Genomic DNA, 27581 nt, shown 5'->3' with positions numbered 1-27581 from the left:
GCTGCTGCCATGCGAGTGTGTGTGTGTGTGTGTGTGCGGGAAGTGCACAAAATAAATGTTTATTTATATGCCGCGGCTCAGCGGAAATTGCAATGCGAGTCCGTTGAGTTCCCGAAAAACGGTAAGCGAATACAAAATGGCGCCCATAACGGTGCATGGGGTATTGCCACATCCTTCTTCCTCTCTCTCACACACACACAATCCAAACTCCATCCTTCGCGCTCCAGCTGCCATAGAAATGTAAATTGCAGTTAGGTTTTTGCTTATGAGAATATATTGCAAACCGAATGGAAATTGGTTTCGTCAGTGGCCACGAACGGCGGATAGAAACAATTGCAGATACAGTATCTAAGATACAGAATTGGAGCTTCTGCTTAGTGACCCACATTGCGTATACGTGATATTTGATAGAAAGTAGATATTTGACTCAAAATGGTGTTGTTGAATTTAGAGAGTTTTTATAGTAATTAATAAGGTTGGGTTAATCCATAATCTTTAACCCAAATTAAGTTTTTTAAATACAAAGAAAATAATGCTACCTAAACTGAGCATCTTCATAAAACCCTATACCTTTCTTTTGTATAACCTAAAGCCTAAAGCTTTATCTGCCTCAATAATATACCCATTTTGTTTGTCGCCTATAGTAACTACACTATTGCTTTAGCCCAGATTCCGTGCGTTTCAACTATGTATTATCCTGAACCTGGCGAGTCCTTTGTTCGGTGCGGTGTGCTTTGCTGCCTTGTCGCTTATTTGTGGCCCGGATATAGAAACATGCAACGGAAATGCAAGAAACAGTGGCCACTGGGACGGCAAAACTGGGCGCAAGGTAGAAGAGGAGGCATGTTTATGGCACACAGAGTCGCATTTGCGAAGCTGTGAAAATTTATTGTACAATTTTCTGTGGAAATACCAAAGAGACCCCAAAAGCGAATACGAGCAGCAAAAGCAACAGGAATGAATTTAAGAGCAGAAGTCCACAGAAGGAAAGCTGAAAGCTAGTAAATTTAAGGATTTTCAAAAAAATTAAAAGATTTCATAGATATTTAAGATATTAAATAATAATTTTATAGGTGATAGAGGTAGTTTTATACCCTGGAAGTACTTATTGTTGTTAACCGAGTAAAAAAGCAGTCACCCAATCACCATTCACCTAAAAATGTATTCTGTTTAACCCACAGAAGCCACAAACTCATTCTCCACATTTTCACCGCCCCCATAATTAGTTGCCTACATTCCTTTGCCTAAATTCCTTTCGCATTTTTACTTGCCGCGATCCTCCATCTTGCATACTCAGCCGAAGTACTCATCCAGCATTCCACAGAGTCATACTTCATTAAGGTCCTTTACCACCACCACCCCCTCCAACCCTCATAAGCTTGTGTGTGTGTGCGGCATGCAAGTGAAACCCTTTAAGTACTCATATTATTTGCACATTCCAACAAAAGAAGAAAAAAAAAAGGACGAGCAAAGAAAACAAAAGGAAAGCGAAAAATTAAAACTTAACGAAAAAAGCTGTGGGTGTGCGGAGTTCGGACTACGGGGTGTGGAAAAGGATGCAAACGAACCAAGTCAAGTACTGTTATTCATAGCGCACTCATATTCACCCACACAGATGCCAACAAATTGCTAAAAGGTAACGGTAACGGTAGTCAAACAATACCCCACACACACACCTACATTCATACATGTGGCAGCACCTCCGCAGGACCACCTACTCCTGCCCACTCACTCCCCCGCATCCACTTGCGAGTCAGGACCACGTTCATGTCCTTGACAATCAATTCCCCGCGCACTCAATTAAAAATATGCACAGTGGGCTGGCTGCATACGACACACACGCACAGCCACCACACACACAAGTACACTGGGCAAAAATATATAAACATTTTAAGATTAATTATTAGTTGAGCAAGATTTGAGCTTAAATTTAAATTTAGAAATATTTCTTGTATATCAAACTTATACATAGGAAAAGTCTGTTGATATTCATAAAGCAGACAAAAATATAGAAACAGTGAATCCTTTTTTGGTGAGTCAGATTAAATAATCTTAATGGTATAATGATATTAATAGGACTTTAATAAACTAATTATTAAGGTATCATGTCTATTAATGGAAAGAAAATATAGCCTAGTCAGGAGTCACCTAATCTTATAAAATTAACTCATATTTCCATAGGTTATAGCTTTCTTTCAAAAGTGAATTACTTTCCTTGCAACTTTGAATTTTTTCCAACTGTTTTGCCTATTTGAAAATTCATTTATCATGTTTTTCTTATTTATTTTTTCTGGCGGTGTATACCCATGAACACACACTGACGAATCAACCGCCGTGGGGGTTTTTTGGGTTGTTACTGGGGGTGTTGGTAGTACTGCTGCTGACTGCATATGAATGAATATTCGAACATTCGCTACCATTCTTTTTTGTTGTTGTTGTTTGTGCAATGCGTTTTTTTCATTGCTGTTGCTTCACGCATAAAAGTTCATCAGCGAGAATATTGGCGGGTAGGATGGAAAAGATCAAAAAAAAAAGAGAAAGTCCCCAATGCCAGATATTTGAATATTTGAGTTATTCAAACGAAGGAATATTAGTTGGAGAACGAAGCAAAGATAAAGAAGATCTTTGAAATTTGAGGATAAAAATATATGATTCTCATAACGAGAAAGAAAAAGTAATTATTTCTTACTAACATAAGGTTTTATGCATTAATTATATATTTTAAAAAGTAAACTATAAATTATATTCCATAAGATTTCTACAAAAGAGGAGTAATATGATTCATTTAAAATGAATCAACAAAGCAAAAGAATATATGAAAATTGAATGAAATTTATTTAATTTTGTTTAAGAAAAAGATATTTAAGCAAAAGAATATATGAAAATTGAATGAAATTAATTTAATTTTGTTTAAGAAAAAGATATGTTTTAATTTTTATATTCCTATTAAGAGAGTACACAGAGTTCTCTCTTATCCGGTATTTATTCCCCGCATCTTGTTGCAATATTTTCACAATATTCCGTCGAGCACGTAAGCGCTTCTGTATCTGTGTGGTTCGGTGTGCGTTTTTATGTATTTGGATTTGAGCATCCTTGGGGTAATAGTTTTCCACGGTTTATAATTCCGCGCTTCCCCCACTTTCGCCAGCAAAAGGAGATATTTATTATTTACAGGAATTTTTTCTCGCATGCTGCTTTCCTTTAGTTCATTTTATGTTCTTCGCTCTCGTCCTGCCTTGCTTTCATATCCTTTCGCTCGGTTTTGTTTGCCGCTTTGGTGCCTGCCAATGATTTGTGTGCCAGTGTGTGTGTTTCAGTGTGTGTGGCTGTCAAATAAATATTAAAAATATTGCACAACAAATTCAGGCAAAAGCCCCTCGTATGCGCTTCTGCTTAACCGAAAATAAAAATCGCGCTTAATAAATTTTTAAAAAAGTGTGGCAACTCTGCAGAATGGAAAATAATAATTTAGAGGAAGACAGAAATACCTTTCCCTGGGCAAAAACACAATGAATAGAAGGAGAGAGAGAGAGAGAGAGGGAAGCGCAAAGGAAGTACGCATAAAAACATAATAACAAAAGTGTGGTCCTGGTGACCTCGATCTTCTGGCAGAATGGCCACCAGCATCGCCACAGGAAACATAAACATTTACATCTGTATGGGTCGCATCCTTAAATGCATGAGCCAGGGATTCGTTTGGCAGTGGTTTTAATAAAAAATGTGCATTTATAAATTCTCAAGTAATTCTAAAGTAAAGAAAAGTTTTTGATAAGGATTGCTTGGGTCAGAACTCTAAAGTTTAGAGACTCAACAAACAATAAGAGAGTCTAGTAATATCTATATAGATACGGTTAATATTAATTTAAATGTTGGTAACAATAATATTACCAAAGACAATTGAATACTTTAATGTCCTTCGTTTGCATATAAAATTCTTTAAGGGGATCATGGCTTGCGCTAATCCTTGAAACTTTCACCACTTTCCCTGCCTAGTTCAATTTATTTAAGCTGCATTAAATGCTTTCTGTTCGCGCTAATTAAAATAAACACAGTGTGCACTTTGCCGGAAGGCCACCGGAGGGAATTAAGAAACCGGTGCATGTCTGATGAGTTGACAGGACGAAGGATAAGTTTTTTATTTTATCTTCACTTTGATTGACGACGCTTCAAATGATTTTACATGCACGAGCGGCTGGAACAACAAAGGGAAATAAATAAATAAAAGACGAATATACAAAACGAAAAAAATAAATGCGCTGAGGCAACAAAAAACCTGCTGCAAGGATAATGCGTAGACGCTGTTCGCCTTTTTGCGCCGGTGTTTGCACAAGGCGCTCGCAATCCTTTTCGGTTTGCCGACTTTAAGGACTCGAAGCCTGTTTGTCCTGCGTCCTGCGTGCCGCCAGTCGCGTGTCTGCCCTGCTGTGGGACCGCTGAAAAGTTAATCCTTTGCCCGCCGAAATCACGGCCATTGAGTGTTTGCACTACCAACTCCAACTGGGCAGAATATTCCCTTAATCCTGCCACTTGATCGAGCAGCTGCCGGCAGTCCCTTCAAGTCCCCAATCGACAATCCTTTGCACCATAGGTAGCATCGCCAAAGTCTATTAAGTGGCAGCCATAATTCACACAACACTTTCAGTTCATCAAGGAAAAAGGATGCCGCGTCCAGCTGAGACCAGCATAAGGCACATTTCGCAAACAAAAAGCGAGAATATATATTATTATTATGCAAATTTTATTATTTTTATGATAAACCGCAAAATTTTCAATGGCTCGCCCCATAAAAACACAAACAACAACAAGCAACAAGGATACCGAAAGCGAACCCACTCTCCCACACAGCTGGGGGCACATTTTTGGCATTTTTATGACTCATTGAGTCGATTACTATAGTGCCTGAATATATATACTCTTGAAGTTCGTAGTGAACTGTTTTTCCTCTTAGGCAAATGAACTTGCCCCAACATCCTCCTGAATCCTCCTTTGAGCGTTATTTTGGCTACTTGAAGAGCTTAAGAATGGGGATAGTGTTGGACTTAATGGGGTTTTAGTGAATGGATCAACAAATGGTAATAAGAGAATACTCTTAGGCTTATTTCCAGAGGTAAGGTAGGAGTGGAAGAAGATGATTTATTTATTTTACAACTCCATTAAAAATTCCTTTCAATATCTTTTCTTAAAAGTCTCACAATAATATCCCAGTTAAATCTTTGTCAAAACATAAGCCATTTATATCCTATACTCGTGGCAAAATCAAATCAAAAAAAGATTTTATAATGGAATTATATTTTCATATTAGCCACAAAACAAGGGGAAATAAATTCTAAAGAAAATCATAAATACACAAATCCAAGGCAATCTGCCATGATGCATGATCTATGGGAATACATTTTATTTAGCTGCATTAACAACAACTTTTGGCCAGAGACAACGGGAGGCCGGTTAGGCCAAGTTTTTATGTGAACGAGGGAATCGGTCGAAGTGAATGCCAAAAAATCATGGACCAGACATAAATTCACGGAAAAGGAAAATAAAAATGGAAAACCCAAAATATATATATGTATGTAATATGCTGAGAAATAAAAAGTCTCAAAGTATCCTCCTCCCATCTCCACTCGACTTTTTGCCGTTTTATTTTGGGATATTTATTTAAATTTTGATTTAAGGACATCATCAAAACATTTTTTACGTTACATAAATTTCTGCCTGAGCGTCCTTCGTGTCCTTCTTGCGCCGTCTGGCTCTTAACTTTTCATTTTGTAAAATGGACCACAAAATTTGTACTACAAGTTGTCCAACTTGAGCATATTTTTGTTTTATTCTTTTCTCGTTTTTGTTTTTTTATTGTTCTTGTCATAATAAAAATTGTTGCTGCTTACATTCCTGGCTCCTAAGGCAAGACAAATTAAAGACATCAAAAATTATAAGGCGTAAAAATTCCTTGAATTTGTTTTCCTTTTTGGTCCGGAAAAACTTAAGCTGCTACGCAGAAAATGAGATTGCACGAGGGAAGAGTAGTTCGACCACAAGAAGTTTTTGCCAAATTGAAAATGGAATTTTTTTTTGCTCCGAAAACAAAGTTAAAGTTTTCTCTTCTCCACCGAGCGAGAAACGTTGATGGGATTTCTAAAGCGGATTTGCCATCATCATCAACATCGGGCAATGGGCGACGGGAAAAGTGGCATGTGTGAGTACGACACCCTCACCTCCATGGAAAACTCTTGCTCGCAATAGAGACATCACCATCAAGGTGTGCACATCGCACAGTGGGCAACTTTGATTGGGTCCTTTACATAAGCGTTTAATCCTATTTCGCGGTGAGATGCATAAATAGACAAAATGGGGTTGGCGGCTGCTGCTAAATGCCCCGAAAAACCCCCAGCATATGGACCAGCAGCCAGCCAGCAGTCACCAAGTGAACGAAAAAGCAACTAGAGAGAGGGTTGCAAAGGAAAAATAATAAAAGCAGGGACTGACAGTCGGAAAAGTCCAACTGCAAATGCAATTTTCATGTCACGTAGCATTCGGGTTTTTTGAGGTTTTTTTCTTTTTTGCTTGGCATTGGGGTTGCTAAGCGGTCATAGCCGACGTATAAAAACGTATTTAAAGCAGACAATCATTTAATGCAACATGACAGTAAGTTGTTTCCCTCAGTGACAACTTTTCACAATGCAACCCTTAACAAAAAATAAGAGAAAGAGAAAGAGAAAAGTTGTCTGAGGATTAAATACGCTTAATGCGCAAAATTAAAGGCAATAAATGTATGCATGAGGATGCTACTCTTTCCCCTCGCGTTTTATTTGTTCCAACCACAGTCCGGCCTTCAAAGGCCACAACTCATGCGCTTTAGGGCATTTAACTTGAACTTACCTCCTGGGTTCGTTCTGCTTTTTGGGCTTGACTGAATTTATTGTGCATAAAAGCCAAAGTCGTGGGCATAATTTTCCCGGATCCTGCACACACGCACACTCGGGGGCTTAGGCAAATATTAAATACATTAAAACTGACATACGAGTAAACAAAACTCAACTGAAGTCGTATTCAAATTGGCTGGGTTTTCCAGCCACTTAAATGGACTTTGATGTGGTCTTCCTCCAAGCTACAGGATGAGGATTACCCAAGGACATCTAGGGATTAACAATCCCACTGTGTGGGTTGAAACTAGTCATAGATACACCTACCCTAACTCTGGTTTTTATTCTCATGGGTGAGTCACTTAATCTTAGATAGGCCAAGTCCCTCAAAGATCTTATAAGTCACGCGAGGAGAGTATTTTTTCTGGGCTTTACTATCTATCGTGAAGGATGTGAGTCACTCAGGAGGGATTTATATAACACGCAAAGGACTCCATAAAGATTATATGAAGTTAAGAGAGTAGAGATTTAGAATGTATGATAATACTACTTAAGTAGTTTATTTAAAGTATTAATTTAAAGGAATATCAAGAATTTCCTTCACAGCCAGGTGTTTCACCTACTAAATGTCAGAGATTTTCCCAAGCTCACAAATTTCCATTCGCAACCTCCCTCCCACGTCGTTGCTGGGGGCGTTTCAAGCGGGTGAATGAATGCATTTTGTCGAACCACTTAACACAGGGGGGAATTTCCCCCCATTTAATAGCCAGACAATGCAATCTTTTCATTGGCATTTTCCAATCAATTTCATTTCACTGATAAGAGCAGCTAGCGAAACTATCAAACTGGCAAACTATCAACCATCCAAGCGGCAAATCCGCAGTCACCATATGCGGAGCGATGGTGAAAAACCCACAAAATCATTATTCGCTGTGGGTGAGGCGAAATTCGCGGCACTTAAAATGCTTAAAATACAAAAGCGATAAATACTACTCGGGCATTAAACCATATGCCTGTGATAGCACTACGAAATGTCCTGATCGAGGGGGAGGGATGGTATGAGTCCTTCTACCCTTCGGGCTGGCAATACCCTCGCGTAATTGTAATTAATTTCCTGTGATTTTCGTTTGTGGCAGCACCGAAAGGACCCACCCTGCTCTGCGATCCGGAGGAGGAATAGCTCGGGACAGCGTCAACGTCAATGTCAGCGTAGTCCTTGGTCGTTGGTCCTTGGTCCTTGCTGTTCCCTTTTAATCGCCAATCGATAAATTTGCGTTAACTGTCAGCAGACTGTTGTTGCCACTCTGGCGATTTGTTTTTTTGCGGGTCGGGACTCCCGCTGCTGCTGCTGCTGCTCATTTAATGCGATTAGATTTAATGGCCAGCTCGGGTCCTCCTGCTGGATGCTGGCGGATTTTGCTTTTTGCCCAAGCAGCAGGACATTCGCCCCGGTCGTCACTTAAAACTACTTATTAGCCTCCATAAAAATCGCCTTAGTCTAATTGGCTATGATTGATTCGGGGGCTTTGACTTTGGCGAGCCAAAGGACTATCCACTAATTTGGCTCAGGTCCCCCCTGGACAAAATATGTTTTTAATATGCAAAAAGTTTTAGCCAAATGGCTTTTAACTGTCATTAAGCAACTGTTGCCCGAAGCAGCAGCCCGACGTCAAAGCCAGCAAAATGGCCAATGAAATTTTTATGACCACCAAAACATTTTGTTTTCCACGTATCCCCTCGAAAAACGACGTCATGTGCCAGCTGTTCAACCGGCTGACTAGTTTCAGGGACATCGTCTAACTTATACGTAGATTCTATATAGAATGGAGTTTTGGCGGAGGGCAACTTGTAGGGGACACACAACAAACAACAAATAACGCTTAAAAGTTGCTGGTCGCTTCACCTGGCCAGCATCCTTCGCACGGTTGTCCTGGATCCCTTTGGAGCTGCTGTCCTTTGTTGTGGCTCTAAAATACTTTTTAATTTTATCAGCAGCACACAGGAAGCGTTTACATGCTAAATGAATATCTGCAGTTGGAGAAAATGGAAAGCTATGACCTTTCGGCTTTTAGATGGTTGAAAATCCAATTATTATTCGATTAGAGCAGTCATCCCCCGAACCTGGGGCTACTAAAAAGGGCTTTAGGGTATTCAAAGTATTCAATTGGTTACTAAAAATGGAAGAACATAGTGGGAAAAGGATTGTTTGTCTTTAAAGTAATTTAGAATAAATACATTAATGTATTTTTTTTATAAATGATCTATAAAATTCTGTAGTCAATTGAAGTATAAACCCCTTTTAAACAAAAAAAAAGTGACTTGACTTCGGAGGATTTATTAATTATTCTACTGATTTATAAGCAAGCTGAGCTAGATTCTTATTATTTTAAGACTTGCTACGCCCCATCTTTTCTCTTAGTGCAGCTAAATAGGTGTACAGAACGTGCTTGACAAACTCGCTCCGTACTTTGTCATCAGAGCGTCATCTGTTGGCTCTCTGCTCCTAATCCTGACCGTCCTTGGTCCTTCTCCCCCGCCCTGGACGCAGCTGAACCTATTGGAAAAGTGGCCAACTAATCAACGACCATTCCGCTGGCATTTCATTATCATTCGCAGGACGTAGAATCCGTTTAGCTGCACTCCTTTTCGCTCCACTGCAACTGCTCTCTGCCCCCTTTTTTTGGCTCCGACTAAAAACACCACAAAAATGGCAGCAGTTGGCAGCCATTGCGATGTTCGTCCCTCCATCCCTCCGCTGCATTGGAATTTTAATTCGGTTTCATTTCGGTTTCGGGGCAGCTGTTGCACTAAAGGACCAAGGACACCGGGTACCAACAAGTTGACCAAGATTTAATTGCACTTTGAGTGGCCTGCAATTAATTATTTATGAAAGTAAAAAGTGCAAGAGTGCAACGAGGAGCTCCTAAAGTTTTTAATTATTTGCGCTTGATTTTGTTTGTATGTGTATGTATAGTATGTATGAATAAAGCAAATAAAGTGTAAAGAGGGTTGTGTTCCTAGGGGTTGGGATTCTGAAAAGGTATTCTGTATTTCTTTTCGGGAGGGTTGCAATTGCTGACAAACCGCAGCGAATTGCTAAACACGTGCCCCTTTTTCTGGTCGTCCAAAGCACCCTGAATGGGGCAATGAAAAATTGTAAATTGAACCAGGTCCTTGGTCCTTGTGGAGGGAGTCGAGGGGGGAAAAATAGCTACAGGCCGATGGAGCGGGGTGTGGCAAGAAGCACGTGCAAAAATGCGTTAAAATTGCGCATTCAACATTTGAACGCAAACACAAACGCAATTAAGCGGCGACGGCGTCAGTGTAATGAAAGTGTCTAAGGGGTCTAAGAGGGAGCAAGGTCTGTCTTCTTGCACCAAGGATAACACCACCTACCGTGCACCACCCATCCATTGCTTAAGCGCTGCAAAAACGGAAGCGGAAATAACGCAACAGCCTCGGGATGAGCACGAAGACGAGGCCGTAGGACGTTGATGGTCAGCCCATAAGGCCGTGTGAATGCATCGCTCCTGGCCGGGTTGTCAGGGTTTAGCAACTGGAATTGGTATGGAGGCTACAGATGAAGGATTTACGGGTGTAAAGGGTATATCCTTTAGGAGTACAGTTTGGCATTTAAATACTTATAACACAAAACTTTTAACACTCCTTAAGACTTATTTTGGAATAAACAGTAGGTGTAATTTGAATTATTACTACTGATATAATAATTCTTAAATATCCTTGACTTCTTAACTATATTTGTGAATATTTCTTAATGTATTTATACCCTGAATTGTAAATGAATTTCCCTTTTACAGGGTATTGCTTTCGTTTAGTTCTCCTCTAGCTTTAGTTTCCAAGTATTGTTTAGCTAACATTGGCCTACCGAATTGTGATGTGTTGCTGCATTTTCCCTGTTGCTGGCCAATGTATTGGGGTTGCCTGGACTGGGCTGGGCATCCGGGGTTAGGTGGTTGGGTGGTTTGGGTGGCTGGCCAGACGGACCGGTCAGCGCGGTTTTGTAAAACGTTTAATTGCAATTTGAAAAGCAGCCTTCAAGTCCGGGACTGGGGCCACACAAGGGTTGTTGCTGCTGTGTTCAGGATTTATTGCTTTTGGGTCTATTGCAGGTCCCTCTTATCCTCCCCCTCGTGTCTCCCCCCAGAATCCCCCGAAATAAGCCCTGCTCGGTGCGAGTGTCTGAGCACTGGCGACTGCAATTGAGGAATTTCATTTTGAAACATTTAATTTCCAACGTGCAACCCTTTTCCGGGGGATTGGATTAAGGGCCGGGGGGGGGGGATGCTGTTGCTGATAGCCGGAAACGGATATGGGGTCGCACTCTGCCCCCTGCCACTGCCTCTGTCTCGTTCTCGTTCTCGCTTGTTAAACATATGTTTTCATTTGCAATGCAAAGTTTAATAATTGACAATTCTTTGGGGTTGCTTTTTGCCAGCGGAAATGGAGCTGGAGACGTGTGTGCGTGTGTGTGAGGTGTGTAATTGCCAGATCGTTGGAAATTTTCGCTTTTTTTCAAGTAAAATGCTCTCGGGCTCGTGACAAATGAGCCGCCAGTCAGACACCTTTAAGGGGAGGTTGGAAAAACGAACCAGCTTTTGGGGATGAGAGTGCAGTATCTGTGGGATGTGTGAATTGCTACCTTCGGTCTTTTCATTAAGTTTACATTTTTCGAAAAATAATGAGATTCTTAGTGGGGTTGATTTTGTTTTCCCAACGAATTTTGGGGTTGATTCTCCGAAAAACAACATGAAAATTCCAATTATTTTCAGTGTTAGTTCATCTTTGTTACATAAAGAAACCAAGACTCCTCGTAAATGGCATTTTAAATCGATGGAAAACCTTGCTGCCTTTAAATTACATTCAAGATTAAATTCCTCCTATCCAGGCATCCAACTTTGGCGAAGAAAAACAAAACCCAAAAGTACCATAAACCTTCATTATTAATGCCCAAAGATATCAGTTCTTTCCTTCCCATTTCTGGCCATAAAAAATTTACAATATTTCTCGTGCCAATTTGATTACAAAAGCAAGCGTTAATTTCCATTATTTCTTCCTTTGCTGATTGTCATTGTTGTCCTTTGCAATTTGTGACCGTTATTTTCCCCAGCTTCTTTTCGGTCAGTTTTAAACCTGATTACATGCAAACACAAAAAAATATATATCCCTCGTCCTCGGGCGGCAGCTTTCACGCGGCTTTTTTTCAATTTGTATCACGAATAAAAAAGAATGCCAAAAATAAAGGAGGAAAACTCATTAAACTGTGACATTTTTGTGTTTTGTTTTTGTCATGCCCCCTTTTTTTTAGGGCAGGTCTTTTTTCTCAGTATTTTTGCATAATTAATATATGTATATCTTTTGATGAAACATATTTGGCAGACAGAATGGTTAATGCAAATAAATGCTTTGGGGTGAGATAATGCCCCTCAGTTGGGAGAATAATTTATTAAAAGGGCTGAACAGGGTTGACCCGGTAAGTGAGCTATAACTCTAAACAGTAGAGCTTCAAAATATGTTATACAAATCACCAAAAAATAAGTATTAACTTATTCTTTTTATTTAACAATGTTAGTCAAACATTTTACAGTATCATATAAAAATTCCAATAAATCAATTCAAACCCCAATGACTCCTTGATTCCTCTGATCTAATAATAACCCATTAACCCATTGATAAAGATCTTAAACTGATCTCTATACAGTATCCTACATTCCATTCGAAATTAGTATTTATGAAACGAAACCCGAAAAATGTCAAAACCATCCAAGCCTGCTCCCATCATTGTCACAGTCCTTCGTCCTTGTTGTCATTATAAATGTGCGCTCATTTGCCTTAAATATCCAGGACTTTTGTGCACCACTAAATTAGGCAGCATGCCTCTATATACATAGGTAGGGTACCCTATTCCCGACCTCGTTGACCTTTTGGCCATCAAGTGGAACCAGATGATGGACAAGCGTAAAAGGGTTGCGAGCCGCGAACTGAGGGGCAGGCGACAGAAAATGTTGACAGCTGTTTGTTTGGAATTAGTCTGCGATGTTTGGGTCGGAGATGACAACACACTCTGGCAATGCGCCGGCGACATTTCTTAGCCATGTTAACAGGCGCGATAGGGCGAACCCTTTAACCCCATTTTATCCCCGACAAGCGAGTGTGCCGGGTGGGGGGAGAGCTCTTCATTAGGGTTGTCTGATCTGTGCACTGACAGAAAATGGATATTAGTTACAACAAATTATTCCTTTAACCTCTAATCTAAAATTGTAATAGTTAAAAAACTCCTTTAACATATACACACTTTCTAAACCTACTTAAAAAGTGTAAGATATTTTATTTACTTCTATCAAGTTTAAAGAAAAATCTTGAGAAATCAATTTTCTTTCAAGTGTTCAACTCCCTTTTCCCCTGGTCATTTTCCTCGAGCTGCATTAACGCTTTTATTGCGTTTTAATTTGCCTTGTCCTTGTCAGTGAGGCATGCAGAGACATGCATCCAGGATGTGGTCAATATGGGGTGCTTCCGCCTGCCCCAAAATGGTGCATGTTGCCGGCCTGTCAAAGGCCACTCTCGAACGGACGGCCCCCACTTGAGGGAAAGCCAAACATGACGGACCTGACAACCGGACAAGGACATTGACACCGACACAAGCATACGCCCAAAGGCCTCTGCATCCATGCACAGGATGCAATGCCATATTGCAATTAGTTGCAGGTCGAGACTTGCGGCAAGTGTGTGTGGTCAGCTAATAAGCAGAATGGGATTCCCCAACAGCCCGCCGGCCTTCTATCCAACTGGCAATAACAAGCGTCTGCAGCTTAAAGTAATTAGAACGCCATTTTCATGGGGCTCCTCCCTCGCAGGACTCGCTCTCTCTCTATGTGTCTCAGAACCACCATAAATTCATTCAAGCAACTTAAGCCGACTCCTGGCCGCTGCTACTGTCCCGAAATGTATATAAAAGGACACCCATAAATGCGCAGCTTAAAGCCAAGAGGATTCGAGGCCAGGACTCTCTCTGGCTACTTGAATGCAGCCCGTCCGGGAGAAGGGTGAACTTGGAGAGGGATTTACAGCAAGGACCCCGGCAGGACCCAGCTGCATTATTACGGTCAAAGTAAATTTATGTGCGCTGTTAATTGAATGCTGCACCAGCGCGGGTCAGGACACCTGGAGTATCCTCCTGCTGATCCTCGTATCGCTCCTTTGCCTTTACTTTGCATAAATCCCAAATTTATTTACAAAAAATTACCAACTGAAAATGGTTGTTGGGTCGATAAAGAGATACTCTTGAAAATATACAATTTACCTTGAATATGTTACAAAATTACGTCTTTATGAATTATCAGCAATTATCTATTAAAGATTTAAAAATGTTTCATAAAAAGAACTACAATTTGTTCTTTTAACAAAAATGTATATTAAGAATTAATTGTTTATCATTGTTTTAATATTGCAAAAGAGTATTTTTGATGCTGTTCTAGAGAAAGTGGGGGGATATCGATAAATGCATGCAAATATGACATTGGCGAGGGGCCATTGTCATGCCAAGAAGGAGAATGCCGCTCATTGTTGGCCATTTTTCATATATTATACTCAGAAAGGATAATGTTAACGCCGCCAGCAGGAGCAAAGACCGCAGATGAGGCAACCAACCAATTATGCGAAATTTTACTTACTGCCTTAAACCTACCTTAAAGCTTATGTCATGGACAAAGAAAATTATTATTAAATTTTTTAAATACAAGTTTCACTGATTTTCCATTAATAAGTTGTAGAAAACTTTCCCAGAATTTTCTCCCTCGATTAACCACACACACTGATGTGTCTATCTTAACCCATTTCTCCTGTTTTCCTTCAGGCCCTATTGAAATCACTCCAACCGTAGGCCATAAAGCTATTTTATAGCCGGACCAGGAGGAGAAAATCTTGGGCAGCGGCAGAGTCAACAATTTCCCCGAGAAACATTCCCCACATGCCAAACTATTTGATAATTAAGTAGATGCGCGACCTCGAGGAGCATAAATCACTTAATTAACTTGACGACACTTCCAGACAGACAGCCTAGGGGGAAGTGGAATGACTGCATCCTTGAAAGTATTCCAAATATCTGAAAAGAAAATAAAAATACAAACCAAGGAGAGCAGACTGAAGAATGAAAATCAATGCAAAAGCGGCGGCTGAAGAAACTATCAAATCTGAGGACAGCCCACTGGGGAGCCATCAATTCATCAAAATGCCTGTGGTGTCTCTATAAATAGTTCGACTGAACTTTAATAAAATGCTAAAAGTTTTTCCTACACAACAGCGGCACTTCAAAAAGCCAGTTTAGTCTGTGTGTTGAGATCGAGAAACCAAATCAATACTGACAGCAGTCTTACAGGGGAAAGAATTTGGGAGATCTTTAAAAAGAACATTAAATATAAGATATTTCGTAGAAGAAATAAAGGTAGATTTTGGCTTATATATATTTTATAAAATTGCTAAAGAAAATATTCAGATATACTTAAATATCTTTTCTTTCAGTGCTTCCTGTACGACATGTTCACCGATCGAAGCACTCGAAAGTGTCAACGACTCCGTTCCCCATCACGATCATCAATGGACCTCATTACCACGCCTATTTTGTGTTGCCACCAATGTGCGGTAGCCGAAAAATTAAAAGCCGGGGCAAGAAAAAGAAAATACGAATCCATCGGCACTCAGCCATGGCACCTTCACATACACATCTTCCCAGGCCGCAACTCTTCCTGGGGGCAGGCACGCCTCCTTCTTTTTACAAGTGATCGCAACTGTTCCAGCCATATGTCTCTTCTGGCTGGCTGAAATATTTTGTGGCTGAGCAGCAGCAAGTGGGCGTGGCCCAAGACGCCCCCCGCAGCATCCACACATGCATAAATAACCAAAGTTGTTGACAGTCTTTGGCACTGAAAAATATCATTAAAATTATAAAATAAACGACTGAAATGATTTACTGGAAGTCGTATATCAAAAAATCTAAAGTCAGTGGTGAGTAATTTGATTTTACATTTGATTTCAAACATTTTATTATAAGACTTTATCAAAGCCTATACAAAGATGTTTTCAATGTTTTTATATTTATGAATCTATAATAAAGAATGTATTAATAATCCATCCTCAAGATTGAGCTCAATGATGGCCAATAAATCAGCTTAAATATTCATAAGCAAAGCTTAGCAAGTTAATGCTTCTTCAAAACAAATTACGTCACTTCCCCTGGCATAAGATAAATATAATAATATACCCCAGATTCAAATCCCAAAAGGAAGCCATAATCAAATTTCCCAGCAAATGACAATGAAACACCTCCGACTCAGTGGGCCACGTGATAAGCTAATTCCCCTTGTACTGAAACTGACAAAACCAGCGACTTCAGACAATGAAATTTGTGTGCAGGCCCAAAATTGAAATGAGAACGAAAATGAAAACTCAAGAACTTGTAAAATTTCTCATGTGGTGCCACTGTCAGATTCGATTCCTTGGCTGGCATGGGAGAGATGATCCTTGTCCCAGTTTTGAGACGAAACAACCTTCGACCCACCCGTTTTCTCACCCTCAAAGTCTGCAGTTGACACCTCCGCCCAGTCACATTCGGTGGCATAGCTGAATTTATCTACATATAAACAAATATTTTTCTTAAATATGACAGCACTTTGGGGGGCGTGTCAATGGAAATTTGGGGGCGTTGGAAAAAGTGAGTGTGGAAATTGAGTTTTAGAAAGTTTTTCCCATCTCTCTCTGTTTCTCTGGCTTTTTGGTTGGTATAAATTTTTGATCTGTCTGCCTTGTTCTTAGCTGAAAGTCCCTCAATAATGTTGTTGTGGGGCGTGGGCGTGTGTGCGTTTTTTGGGCAGGGGCGTGGCACAGTGTGTGAGTCTTTGTGTGTATGCCCTGCTGTCATTGCTTGTTTTGCAGTTGACATTGAGTGGCGAACGAAGCCCGTCAATGATATGTTCTGCCATCTGATGAGTGTGCCTGCCCATAATGATAATTCCAAAAGAGAGAGAGAGTAGAGTGTGTTGTGTGTAGGTACTATGTATGAGTGCCTGTTTACAGGCTACTTATATGGAAGTGCTTTTTTTTTGAGGGGGAGGAAACAAAGCCACCCCCCTTTGGAAAAATATTTAATAAAATGCCGGTAGAATTTAATTAGATTTTAATTGCATTTGCAACCGGAACAGCAGAGTGACAAAACAGCCAAACAACCAAGTTTCTGCTGCAAACAAGGAATCTGTTTTTGAGCGTTAATTACATGAGGGTTGATGAAGGCTCTTATGGGGGTGGTATTATGATATATTGTGTTATTAATAAGGTATAAAAGTCAATGGGAATTAATTTCAATTTAAGCTTTCATCACAACACTCGTCTGCTTGAACGAAAAATTGTTTTGCAGATTCTAATTTGAGAAATTATGCATCATTTTAATAATTTTTATATTTCTATTCTGTATACTTTATAGGAAATGTACAAGTCCTCATCACCAATTTATTTCTAACAATGTATCTCCTTATTATATATTAAAGAACACTTTACATTCATCATAATTACTTAAGGCTAAGTAACTTTCTTTATGAAAATTAACACTCGAGAACCCTTTCATCTTCACCTCTAAGGTGGAGATTTATATTGAAGCCATTATTCAACTCCTTTTGATCTCGTTACCAGGAACCGAATCAAATAAGCCTTTCCCAATCTTCTCGCAAGCATTTCTTTCTCCTAAACCTTTTCAAGCCAATTAGAGTTGCTTCGCGTCAAGGCGTTTCGAATCGGAAGTGATACAAACACGAATACAGATTCTTTCCATGATCGAAATCATTATTTTTGATCTCATCCATGAACCTTTTGCCGCACGACTTTAATCGCTTGCCGAGTCATCAAAAACGAGGTGCAACGGAGATGACACCTCTGAAAATGTGATTCAGAATGCCGAAAAAGGGGGAAACCTTCGGTCAATTTAACACAATGATATAAAGAGCTGAACTTGAAAATGTTTAATGCGTTCCTCGTTGAAGGTGAACGCAGCACAGTTCACTTATTAAGTCATTACCTCAATTAGAAGAGGAAGTGCAGTACATATGGGTCCTGTATGATGTAATCATTCGAATATATATACCCTCCATGAGGGTATTGCTTACTAATTTCCTTTTAATTACAACTTTCCAACGAGTTTGTTTTGAGCTGAGCAACCAAAACTCATCTGCAATTATTACTCCACCAGGGGAGAGGGAAAAACGGGCATCATTCGTTGGCCTGAAGATGTCTTTTCGTTGTCGACTTTGCCTTTATAAATATGCAGAAATTAGTGGTGAACAAATCTTGGGCAAGTTTTTGGCATTAACACCTTTCAATCTGAGCGAGTTGCAAACAACATTGCGAATATGACAAAATGGATTTGTGATGGTACAGTGAGTACTGAATGGGAAGCAAGGTATATAATTAGATATAGATTTAGATGATAGATAATAAAATTATCCCTTGATAACTTATACTTATGTAGTGATAAGTACTTGATTTTAAAATTAAATTATTAAAAAAGAAGCCTTTCTAAATAGGTGCTATTGGTTCAAGTATTACACCATGGGAAAAATTTAAATATATCATAATAATACAATGCCATATCCTAATATCTTTGATATTTTAAATATTTCCTATATTTACTTATTAATAATTTACAGACTCATTTAGGCATTTACCTCTGTACTTGCCTCACTAAGCAAAACCACGCAGGAAATGTCACGACATCCAACTGCTCTCCGAAGGAGACTTCAGGTTTTTGCCCGCAGATATCTTGCAGTTTGCTTTTCGCACTGCACTTTTGAATATGCATAAAAAATTGGTATTAAAACGTCGCATGTAAGACATTAATCAGCTGGCAAAGTGGCAGCACCATCAGGAGTAGGAGCACCAACAGACAGGAGCTGCGGGGCCAATGTGGTGGCTAGGTGAAGTCACTGAGCAGCAAGTTGAGCGCTTGCATCATGCGCTTGATTAATCTGCATTTTCCCCCCCAACCACAAGCCCCAAAGTCCTCGGGAAAAATCCGCGCATAAGCAGCTTGACTCTTGCCAGATTGGACGGATGGTTAACCCACTCCACACGCAGCACAACTCTTCTGGTTGTCGGGTTTTATTTTCGAGTGCCCACACAGCACGAAAAGCAACCGCAACAATAAATTCACATTAAGGGAGAACCAAAACACAAAAAAAAAAAAAACAAGTATATATATATACAAGAAAAGTTTGTTTCATTAAAAACATTAGAATGAAGCGATTGGGGAATGGGAAGCGACAGACAGAGCCCTACCATAATTTTGCATGCCTGCTGCTGCCGGCTGAATAATACGAATGTGCCTGTTGATTGTTTTCAGCATCTGTAGCATTGAGTGATGAGAAATATTCCCCCCATTCCAACCAAATCCCATCCAAGAGGCACACATGGCTCTGCCTCAGTTGCCACAAATATTTTCCCTCTACAATCTCTGGCTGGATCTGTGCCATTGGGCATTTCATTTGCATATGCAAGAAGATTTTCCAAAACATTTACAATCCTGAAGATCTAGCTGAAGCCTAAAATGTTTATTGAAAGCAAAGAATGGGAGGGAGTTTAAGGAACTTATAATACCCTAGAACTATTTAGTATTTATTACTAGTAAGGAATATAATTGATTAAATTTATGTGTAATCTTTGACGCATTCTACTAAGATGGAATTATGATTATATTCTCAACTTAGTCCAGTTCTCAACTTAAATTGTATTTGTTGACTTGCATGAATCTATTGAAATTGTAAGTTAAAACTAAACCATTTCTTTTTCAAAAGTTATTCCCAAAGATATTTTTCTAACTCTACCCCATAAAGAGTGCTTTCCTGCCTTAGAAAAACACACAAGAAAAACAGAAGATTTCAACACCGCAGACATTGGGGCCTCCCCTGACTAGATTTCAATACTGTAACTCAAGTGGCCAGACTTTGACTACTCGGCGGCTAAATGCAGCGCATAATTCACAATGAGTGATTCTTAAATCGTCCATTAAGATAATTTTTATGGTAGAACGAGCTGAAACTTGCGAGGGGGAACTTGCAGCATCCAGTTCCCTGCACAGACTCCTTCTTCGTTTATCAATTAGGGCGGCAAACACTTGGCTGGGCCGCACTCGCTAATTATCAGCAAAATGCCTACACATGGCACAAAACGTGAAACTTTGGATCTGGGCTCTTTGGACGTGGTCCAAATTTAGCAAAATGTCTAAGTGCATCCCATGGATATGTGGATGCGTTCCGGGACTGCGTCATGCTCGACAATTTTTCACGCTTTTCTTGTGCTGCCACAACCAGAACACAAACACACACACTCCTTACCATTTTCCCGATTCCAAAGACAAAGCAATGTCTGCGGGCCGAGTCTATATGATTGATGTGCAGTTGATGACTATATAACTTTGTATGATTTTTCGAATTTTGCTCAGAGAGATGGGGACCAACTTCGGGAGCAGTCCCTGGTTTTGTAGGTGGACGCGTCTTTAATTAGTTTGGTTTCCTCGAGGAGTCAAGACGGGGAAAAATCTTGTGCTCATTTGCCTGGCGTTAACAATGTTGAATAATTGAAATTTCTGAGAATTTTTCATTACTACTCGAGCGGAGGGATGGATATAGAGGAGCGTTAGAGCAAAGTAAAATTTGTTTTGTGGTCGCGTGTCTGTCTTTGATATATTTTTTTAAAGCATTTTCCTGCCAAGTCCTCCCTTTTTGGTCTGTAATTTTCATTGGAAATTGAAGTTTGTGAGGTTTTCCTGTGTTAAAATTAGTGATTGTGACTAATTATGCTGTCGCTGGCAAACTAAAGCAATTAGAGAGATATTTGCTTGGGGAGTAATTTGCTTTTGAAGTTGAAAAAGCAGCATGCGATCGGAGAAAAAGAAATGGAATCTGTGAGAAAATGCTATAGGTAAGCTTATCTTAAGAACTACGAGATATAGTTTCTTCTTAAATATCCTTAGCTAATGATACATTGTAAGGATATCTTTAAGCCAAGAAATAAGTCCCACAAAATGTTGCCCTGATGAATTTCCTGTCCTCTCCTCATCAATATTTGTCTCCAATTGTCAATCGAAGCTAAATGACTTGACCGAAAAGTTTAAAGCTGATCATCCCAGTTTCCTGCACTTTGTCTCTGGGCTGCATTTGACGAACAGGTCACGTACGGCGTGTCATTGCTGAGCGGCTGCCAGCCAAATTGGCTACAGTAAAGCATCCGCCGCATTATCTTCATCTTCATCACCGAGGAGACACTCGGTCTCATTCCTCGGTTTCCTCCCCAGGTTCCCTGCTCTGTACTCTCTTTGAAAACGAGGCGCCCACAATTACGTTTGAGAACTGCAAACTGCAAATGGACGGTAAGGTTTGTGCAATTTTTCTATTGAATTCTCACTGAGAGCTACTCCTCGCTTTTCCTCCTCCTGTTTTTTTTTTCGCAGCATCTCTTAGCCGGCAGCGAGGCACGTGCTCGGAATGCTAAGGATGGAGATGCCAACAATGTGGCAGAGCTTCCTCTTTTTTGGAGAGCTCAAGCATTATGATTGATAAGTTCGTTTTGTGAATTTTTCATAAATTAGGCAACAGCTGTGTGCCATCGGGATGGCGACCCATCATCGAGTGCCCAATCGTGCGCCATTTGTCTATTTTAATTAAAGGAACTTGGCGCTGATCTCATCCCAGCCGGGCTCCATCATGGCCAGCTCCTTTGTTTGGCATCACGCACGTCTGGCTTCCTTTTGGCTGTTAATCAGTTGTTAAGCGTTAGAGGAGGGAGTGAAATTTTAATAAGAGCTTTAACATAAATCAAAACAAATCCAATGACCACCAGATGCCACTGACTCCGGAGCGGAGTGATAGTATTCTGCCTTGATTGGCAACCCATTTGCCAAAGCAATTACTTAATTAGAAAAACAGGAACATACATTACTTATAAAACACAATAGCTATGAAGGATTATTCTATATATTCGATTTTACCAATAAGAGTTCTGAGAAAGAATAATAAGGTATAACAATTCAATATTCTAAATGATTTATTTATGGAAACCCCCAAAAGGAATCTCTTAAATCTTTTGCTCATTTCTTTGAATTGTTCCAACGCTTTACCTTTGAATCTTACCGCATATACCTCCCTTTCCACTCTCTCCTTTTAATCCCCATAATTATTCTTATTGCAACCCTTACTTGGGGGACAACATCTCATTCTCACATTTGCAAATAATTAAGTGCCTTTGCCGAGGCAATTTAAATCGCGTGCTGTCCAAATGCATTAAGCCACATCAAAACAGAGATGGCGACATCAACGCCATTCCCATTCCATTGTCCTGCCACATTTCCCCCCACTTATTAACAGAGCCTTAATCTGAATGTGAAATCAAGTCGCAGTGCTTCAGCCCCACAATAACAGTTGACAACTGTCGACGGTCGTCTGGCAGGCATTTAAACGCTTGTCAAAATTATATAAACTGATGTCAAAAGTGCCGGCGGAAAATAGGGAACCAGAGTTCTTTAAAGTGCAGCAAAACACTGCTAGAAAAATATGTATATAAAAACTGAAAAGAACTCTGAGAAAGTTTATGGAATTGTTAAGTAATTTCTGCTTTGCAGAAATATTTCAGTAAATTTCATTATATTTCTGCAACTAGGACTAGTTTCCTTCAAGTGTACAGAAGGGATCCTGGTCTTGCAGTCGAAACTTGTCGTTTCTGTGGCAATTAATGCGAATTTCGACATCATAATTAAAGCGCTTGGTGACGACGCTGGGTCTCGTCTTGCGACCGGGTTCCATTATATATTTAATAAGTGAAGCCAGCAGGCCCATGGAGCATGGAGGAGCAGAAAATGCCAACCCAGACGACCAGCAGAAGTAGACCGCACCAGACCGGTCCCAGACCCATTCATTCACTTTTTGATATTTGCATATTTTCACATGTCATTCGGCTTTTTGGCATTTCTTTTCCGCCTTTTGTATGCCTGCAAATGCAATTGCAATGGGATGTGGCCCGTAGTCTGCAGTCTGAGGCGAGATCTTCATGCGGGAAAATGAAGTGGGGGCCGCGCATAATTAGCCACAGACTTTTGCCGGTTGACAAACTCTTTGAAGAGCTCCTCGAACCGCAGACACGTGTGCATCTCTCTGCCGGTTGGCTTATTTATTTTGTTTGCTGAATGTCTTAATTTATGAACGACTGTCAGGGCGCAGAGACCAGCCCATCGGTTGGTTGTTTTCTGCGATGAGATGGCACAGGAGATCTTGGCAGACAAGCGGATCCCATTCATTGTCCCCAATATACCTAAATGACTCAACTGAAATCAGCTCCCTGGACCGTGATTCATCTGGCATATCCCAGTGAGAGACAGAGAGAGTATTGTTGCCCAATCGCGATAAGCTTTATCTCCAGCATTTGGCATTCAAAATTTATGAGTGCGACTTTGCAAAACACTTTTGGCCTCGCAAGTGCAATCAAATAATTGTAATCTCTTTCAAATTGCAGTTAAGTTTTACTTCCACTTCGCAGCCAACTCCCACGCGCACTTGATTATGCTGATGAGCACGTAGCTGTAACCCCGAAATGCACTTCTGGTTGTGGCAGAAGAGTGCTTGGCAAACTGACTTTTTCGGCATTCTTAATTAGTGCAGATAATGCAATGGCTTTGGGGGCTTTTCCGGCTTGGAATTTATTTGCTCAATTCGATTATAATGTAAGTGTTGGTCAGCGAACTGAGGTCCCCAAGAGCTATTTAAATGCTTCCAAAAGGATTGCGTGATTTGAAAAGTTTGCAAAGTGAATTTCATGGGAAACTTATGCGAGATTAAAAGAGAGTTAGGAAATTGGTTGATTTAACTATTAGTTCTTTATAATTTGTATACCCTTGCAGGGTATTACATTTTTAAGGTAGAAGTTTCCAATGCTGTGAAGGAGTCATCTCCGACCATATAAAGTATGTAGATTCTTAATCAGCATCAACAGCCGAGTCGGTCCATCCGCCTGTCCGTCGAAAGTAACTTTGACCAGGAAGTATCGATGAATACTAATTAACAATGATCAGTAAGTAACTATGACCAGTAATTAACTGTGATCAGTAAGTAACTCTGAACACTAAGTATCTATGACCAGTAATTAAGATCAGTAACTATCTATGACCAGTAAGAATGTATGATAACTTACTAACTTTGAACACTAATAAACAATGACTTGCAACTTTTGTAACACAACATTTCTGAGAGTTGGCCGGCAGCAGTCACTTCGTTCCGGGGATGTTTGAACCAGTTGGGAATCATATAATATGAAGATTAAGTTTGAACAGTAAGTATCTATGATCAGTAAATAACTCTGAACTAAGTGTCTATGACCTGTAAGTAACTCTGAACAGTAAGTATCTATGATCACTAAGTAACTATAATCAGTAAGTATCTAAGGTATTGAAAAGTTTTAGTAAGTTTCTAAGAATGTAAAGGGGACCATGGCAATAAGGAAATAAATTAGAATATAAAGTCTAGAACTAGGCCTAATCCCACCTACAGCTTCTTCATACATAATATAAATGTCATGGTTAAGACTTACCGCCGTAAAGGACACGTGGCTATTCTCTTTCGTCATTGTTTACATTGACCAAGAATGGTGACTTCATCCAAAGTGAGTTTCTTCCTAGTCATCCAGATGTATTGGCCACGTCATATTTTTGGGATCGAAGGGGGATCACAATCACTTGAGATGTTAACACTAGGTACCCCTAGGACAGACTGAGGCGCGCGCGACCTCAGCACCTCTATTTATAGTCCCCGAGCAGAGCAGAGAAGAGCAGAGAAGAGCAGAGAAAGTGAGTGTGAGTGCGTGGGAGAGAGCAGTTGCCTCTAGAGATTAACATTGAGCGATTAACATAGAGTGAGAGGGGAAGAGAGAATGAAACTATGGAATTATTCGTCTATATAATTTTACTAGTATATAGGTTGGAGCATGGCGAATCGGTCGACTATATATATACATATATATAGCTGCTATAGGAACAGTCGGACGATTTATAGAACTATGATAAGTAATTAACTATGACCAGTAATTAACTCTGAGTAGTAATTAACTCTGAACAGTAAGTATCTATGATCGTTAAGTAACTCTGTACAGTAAGTATCTATGACCAATCTAGAATTTTGTATACAATTTTATGAAAATCGGAATACTATATCATATAGCTCCCATACAAAGGTTCAGTAAGTTGAACTTTAAAGTTGTATTGAGAATTTGACTGTATAATTACATAAATATAAAAGTATTTTTACTCGTTCTTATACTTATGTATAAAGTTACAGTGATATTACTCATACGCCATGTTAGCCACATTTAAATTCAAATAAATATTTAATAAAATTTTCAAGTTCTTATGAGGAGTGCTTTTAATTATAGAATGCTTATAGTTATAAAACAACATATGCCTATAAAGCAAGTTGAACTTTGACAATCTAACTAATCTAGAGCTTAAAGAATATTCATCAAGGATTGACAGATTGCTTTCCCAGTAGGCTGTGCCGATAGATTCATAGTCACATTCAAACTCACCAATATTACCGCACAAACTCTCTCACAATCGAATTCAAAATGAGCTTCATCCATAGACCAGACAATATTTTTGTTGATCTCAACGAGGATGTACTGCGAGCAACGGACGTTTTGACCCAAAAGGGTCCAGAGAAGCACATCCGTGGCGACTCGGATCTAATCGATTGGGTTCGATCGCAGGCATATTTCGACCTGACCACCTACATAAGCAATACTAGCCTTGCCGTTCAGGGCTATCGTTTGACCGGGAGCTTTCCCGTATCGGAGGAGATGAAACGACTGTGCAATATGTTTGATATGCTGGAGCGTCCCTTAAATAAGCAAACAGATACATCAGCGGCATCGACTCCCGAAGTAAAAAATGTCTCCTATCGATCGTGGTTAAAGAAAATGTTCCACATAGTGCTGGAACAGCTGGCGGGAACCATTAGCTCGCAGAAGTGCAATCACATTTATGAGCTGGGGGAGTACCTTAGACGCGCCTTTGGCAATCCCACAACTCTTGATTATGGCCCCGGTAACGAGTTGATGTTTCTCTTTTTCCTCTGCGGTCTATTTCGAGCTAAGATTCTAAAGGGCAGCGACACCGTGGCCGCCGCCCTAATGCTTTCCTATCGCTACATACACCTGATGCGCCGCCTGATCGCAATCTATGAACTGCCCAAGGTCAGCAACCCGAGGTCCGTTATTGAAGACTACTTCTTTGTGCCCTACCTTTGGGGTGTTGCACAATTGTGCATCAAGGCGCCATTCTCTCCGAAACAGTGCGATCGGACAAAGGAGATTGAGAGTTACCGGCATGACTATATGCTGGTGAACTTGATCGAGAATCTGCCGGACAAAAGCGGACCACTGAGCTACCATGCCTTCCAGCTGTGGTGCCTCCTGTCCGTGCCGACATGGCCAGAGGTGTACCGTGGACTCGAGCGTTGCTATCTAAATCACATTTTGTCCTCATTCCATACCGTTGAGATTGCAATTTTCTGGGAACTAATGTCCTTTGATCCAATCTCCGTGTTGGGGCTTTTGCATCGCCCAGTCATGGGTAAGCGCCACCCGAGGGGTCAAGATATTGGAGATGATGAGGATCGGGACCGGACATCGGAACAGCCTAAAGAATGGAGCGAAACCTCTTGGCCCGTCCGTACATATTCCAGTTTGAATCTATTCACAGGCTTCCAGAAACAAACAAAGGGATCTGATGATGAATTGGATGAGGACGAGAGCGGTGATCGCCTAGCGATGTTGCATCCGAGGACCGAGGGTGCAGCTGCTTCCGCAAATATGAATTCGGCAAGAGATAGTGATTCCTCTAATACTAATTCCGCAGAAGCCAAATTTTATATGGGCGATTAGAATATAATCAGTTAATTATATATTATATGGAATTATATAAATAAAACGGTTAAGAGCAATAATAACTTTTAAAGGTATTAATAAATTTGTATAAGCATTTGAAGAGTGTAGTTTACTTTCCATTTGTATTAGGTGAAAATCTAATCACCTGGACTCTTAATTACTTTTCATTAGCAAAACTCCTTCACATTTTCCGGTGTGGTTTGGAAATTTCCTTACCCTTTGCTGACTTTCACCTGATCTGCGGTGCGGCCTGCTTTATGCCGCCAGCGGAATGCACTTGATAAATTGTTTACTTTGGAATTAATTACTTCGCTCATTGTTTGCTTTGGTCGACGGAAGTGGCAGTGTTAGCCATGTTAGCCATACTCCTTTGTGCTGCATAAATCAAGTTGGCAGCGCCGTTTGCAGCATTATCAACACTTTTGTGGCCCTCACAGGCCAGTTCGCTTTTATTGTGTTGTTGTGCCCCCACCCGATCGTGGCAATAAAATTGCATTTAATTACACGAGTGCAGAAGGGGGAAGGGATGCCAAGTGGGGTTGGCCATTGGGAAATTGGCCTTGGTTTGGAGCCCGGCCAGCTCTTCATTGTTGCGCGCATTTTTGAGCTCATTAAACCGGCTACAATTGTTGCCATGCATTGCGTGAGCCGCTTTTGTTGCCTGGCCGGTGCCGTTCTCTGTGCCTTTTCTTGGCCCTCTTTTTGTTGGCCAGCAATCAATTTGCAGTCAGCAGTCTGCAGCTT

At 40.3% G+C, this 27581-nt stretch overlaps 3 protein-coding genes across 7 annotated transcripts in view; 2 read left to right on the top strand and 1 right to left on the bottom strand.

Annotated features, from left to right (window-relative positions):
• The window catches only part of LOC110191877 (uncharacterized), a 139202-nt gene that overhangs the window by 50749 nt on the left and 60872 nt on the right, over positions 1-27581 (bottom strand). The window lies entirely within an intron of this gene.
• The window catches only part of pxb (putative Hedgehog signaling attenuator pxb), a 176804-nt gene that overhangs the window by 92843 nt on the left and 56380 nt on the right, over positions 1-27581 (top strand). For 2 of the 4 annotated variants that reach the window (XM_086838880.1, XM_086838881.1), the window contains exon 2: positions 15396-15878. The exons of 1 other annotated variant lie outside the window; for it this stretch is intronic. The gene's annotated coding sequence lies outside the window, so the exon portion shown is untranslated. Of the gene's footprint in view, positions 1-14730; positions 14868-14924; positions 15319-15395; positions 15879-27581 lie in introns of all 4 variants that reach the window. One more of the 4 variants, XM_086838879.1, reaches the window with a different exon arrangement.
• LOC110191879 (serine/threonine-protein phosphatase 2A activator) lies at positions 25420-26891 on the top strand. Its single transcript, XM_020962863.2, has one exon. The coding sequence runs from the start codon at positions 25518-25520 to the stop codon at positions 26832-26834; it is 1317 nt and encodes a 438-aa protein (XP_020818522.2). The 5' UTR covers positions 25420-25517; the 3' UTR covers positions 26835-26891.

This window comes from Drosophila serrata, unplaced genomic scaffold, assembly GCF_035046125.1.
Source record: "Drosophila serrata isolate PLE 108 unplaced genomic scaffold, ASM3504612v1 contig_360, whole genome shotgun sequence".
Lineage (NCBI taxonomy): Eukaryota > Metazoa > Arthropoda > Insecta > Diptera > Drosophilidae > Drosophila > Drosophila serrata.
The sequence above is the reverse complement of the archived record's forward strand: the minus strand, read 5'-3'. Positions and strand labels throughout refer to the sequence as shown.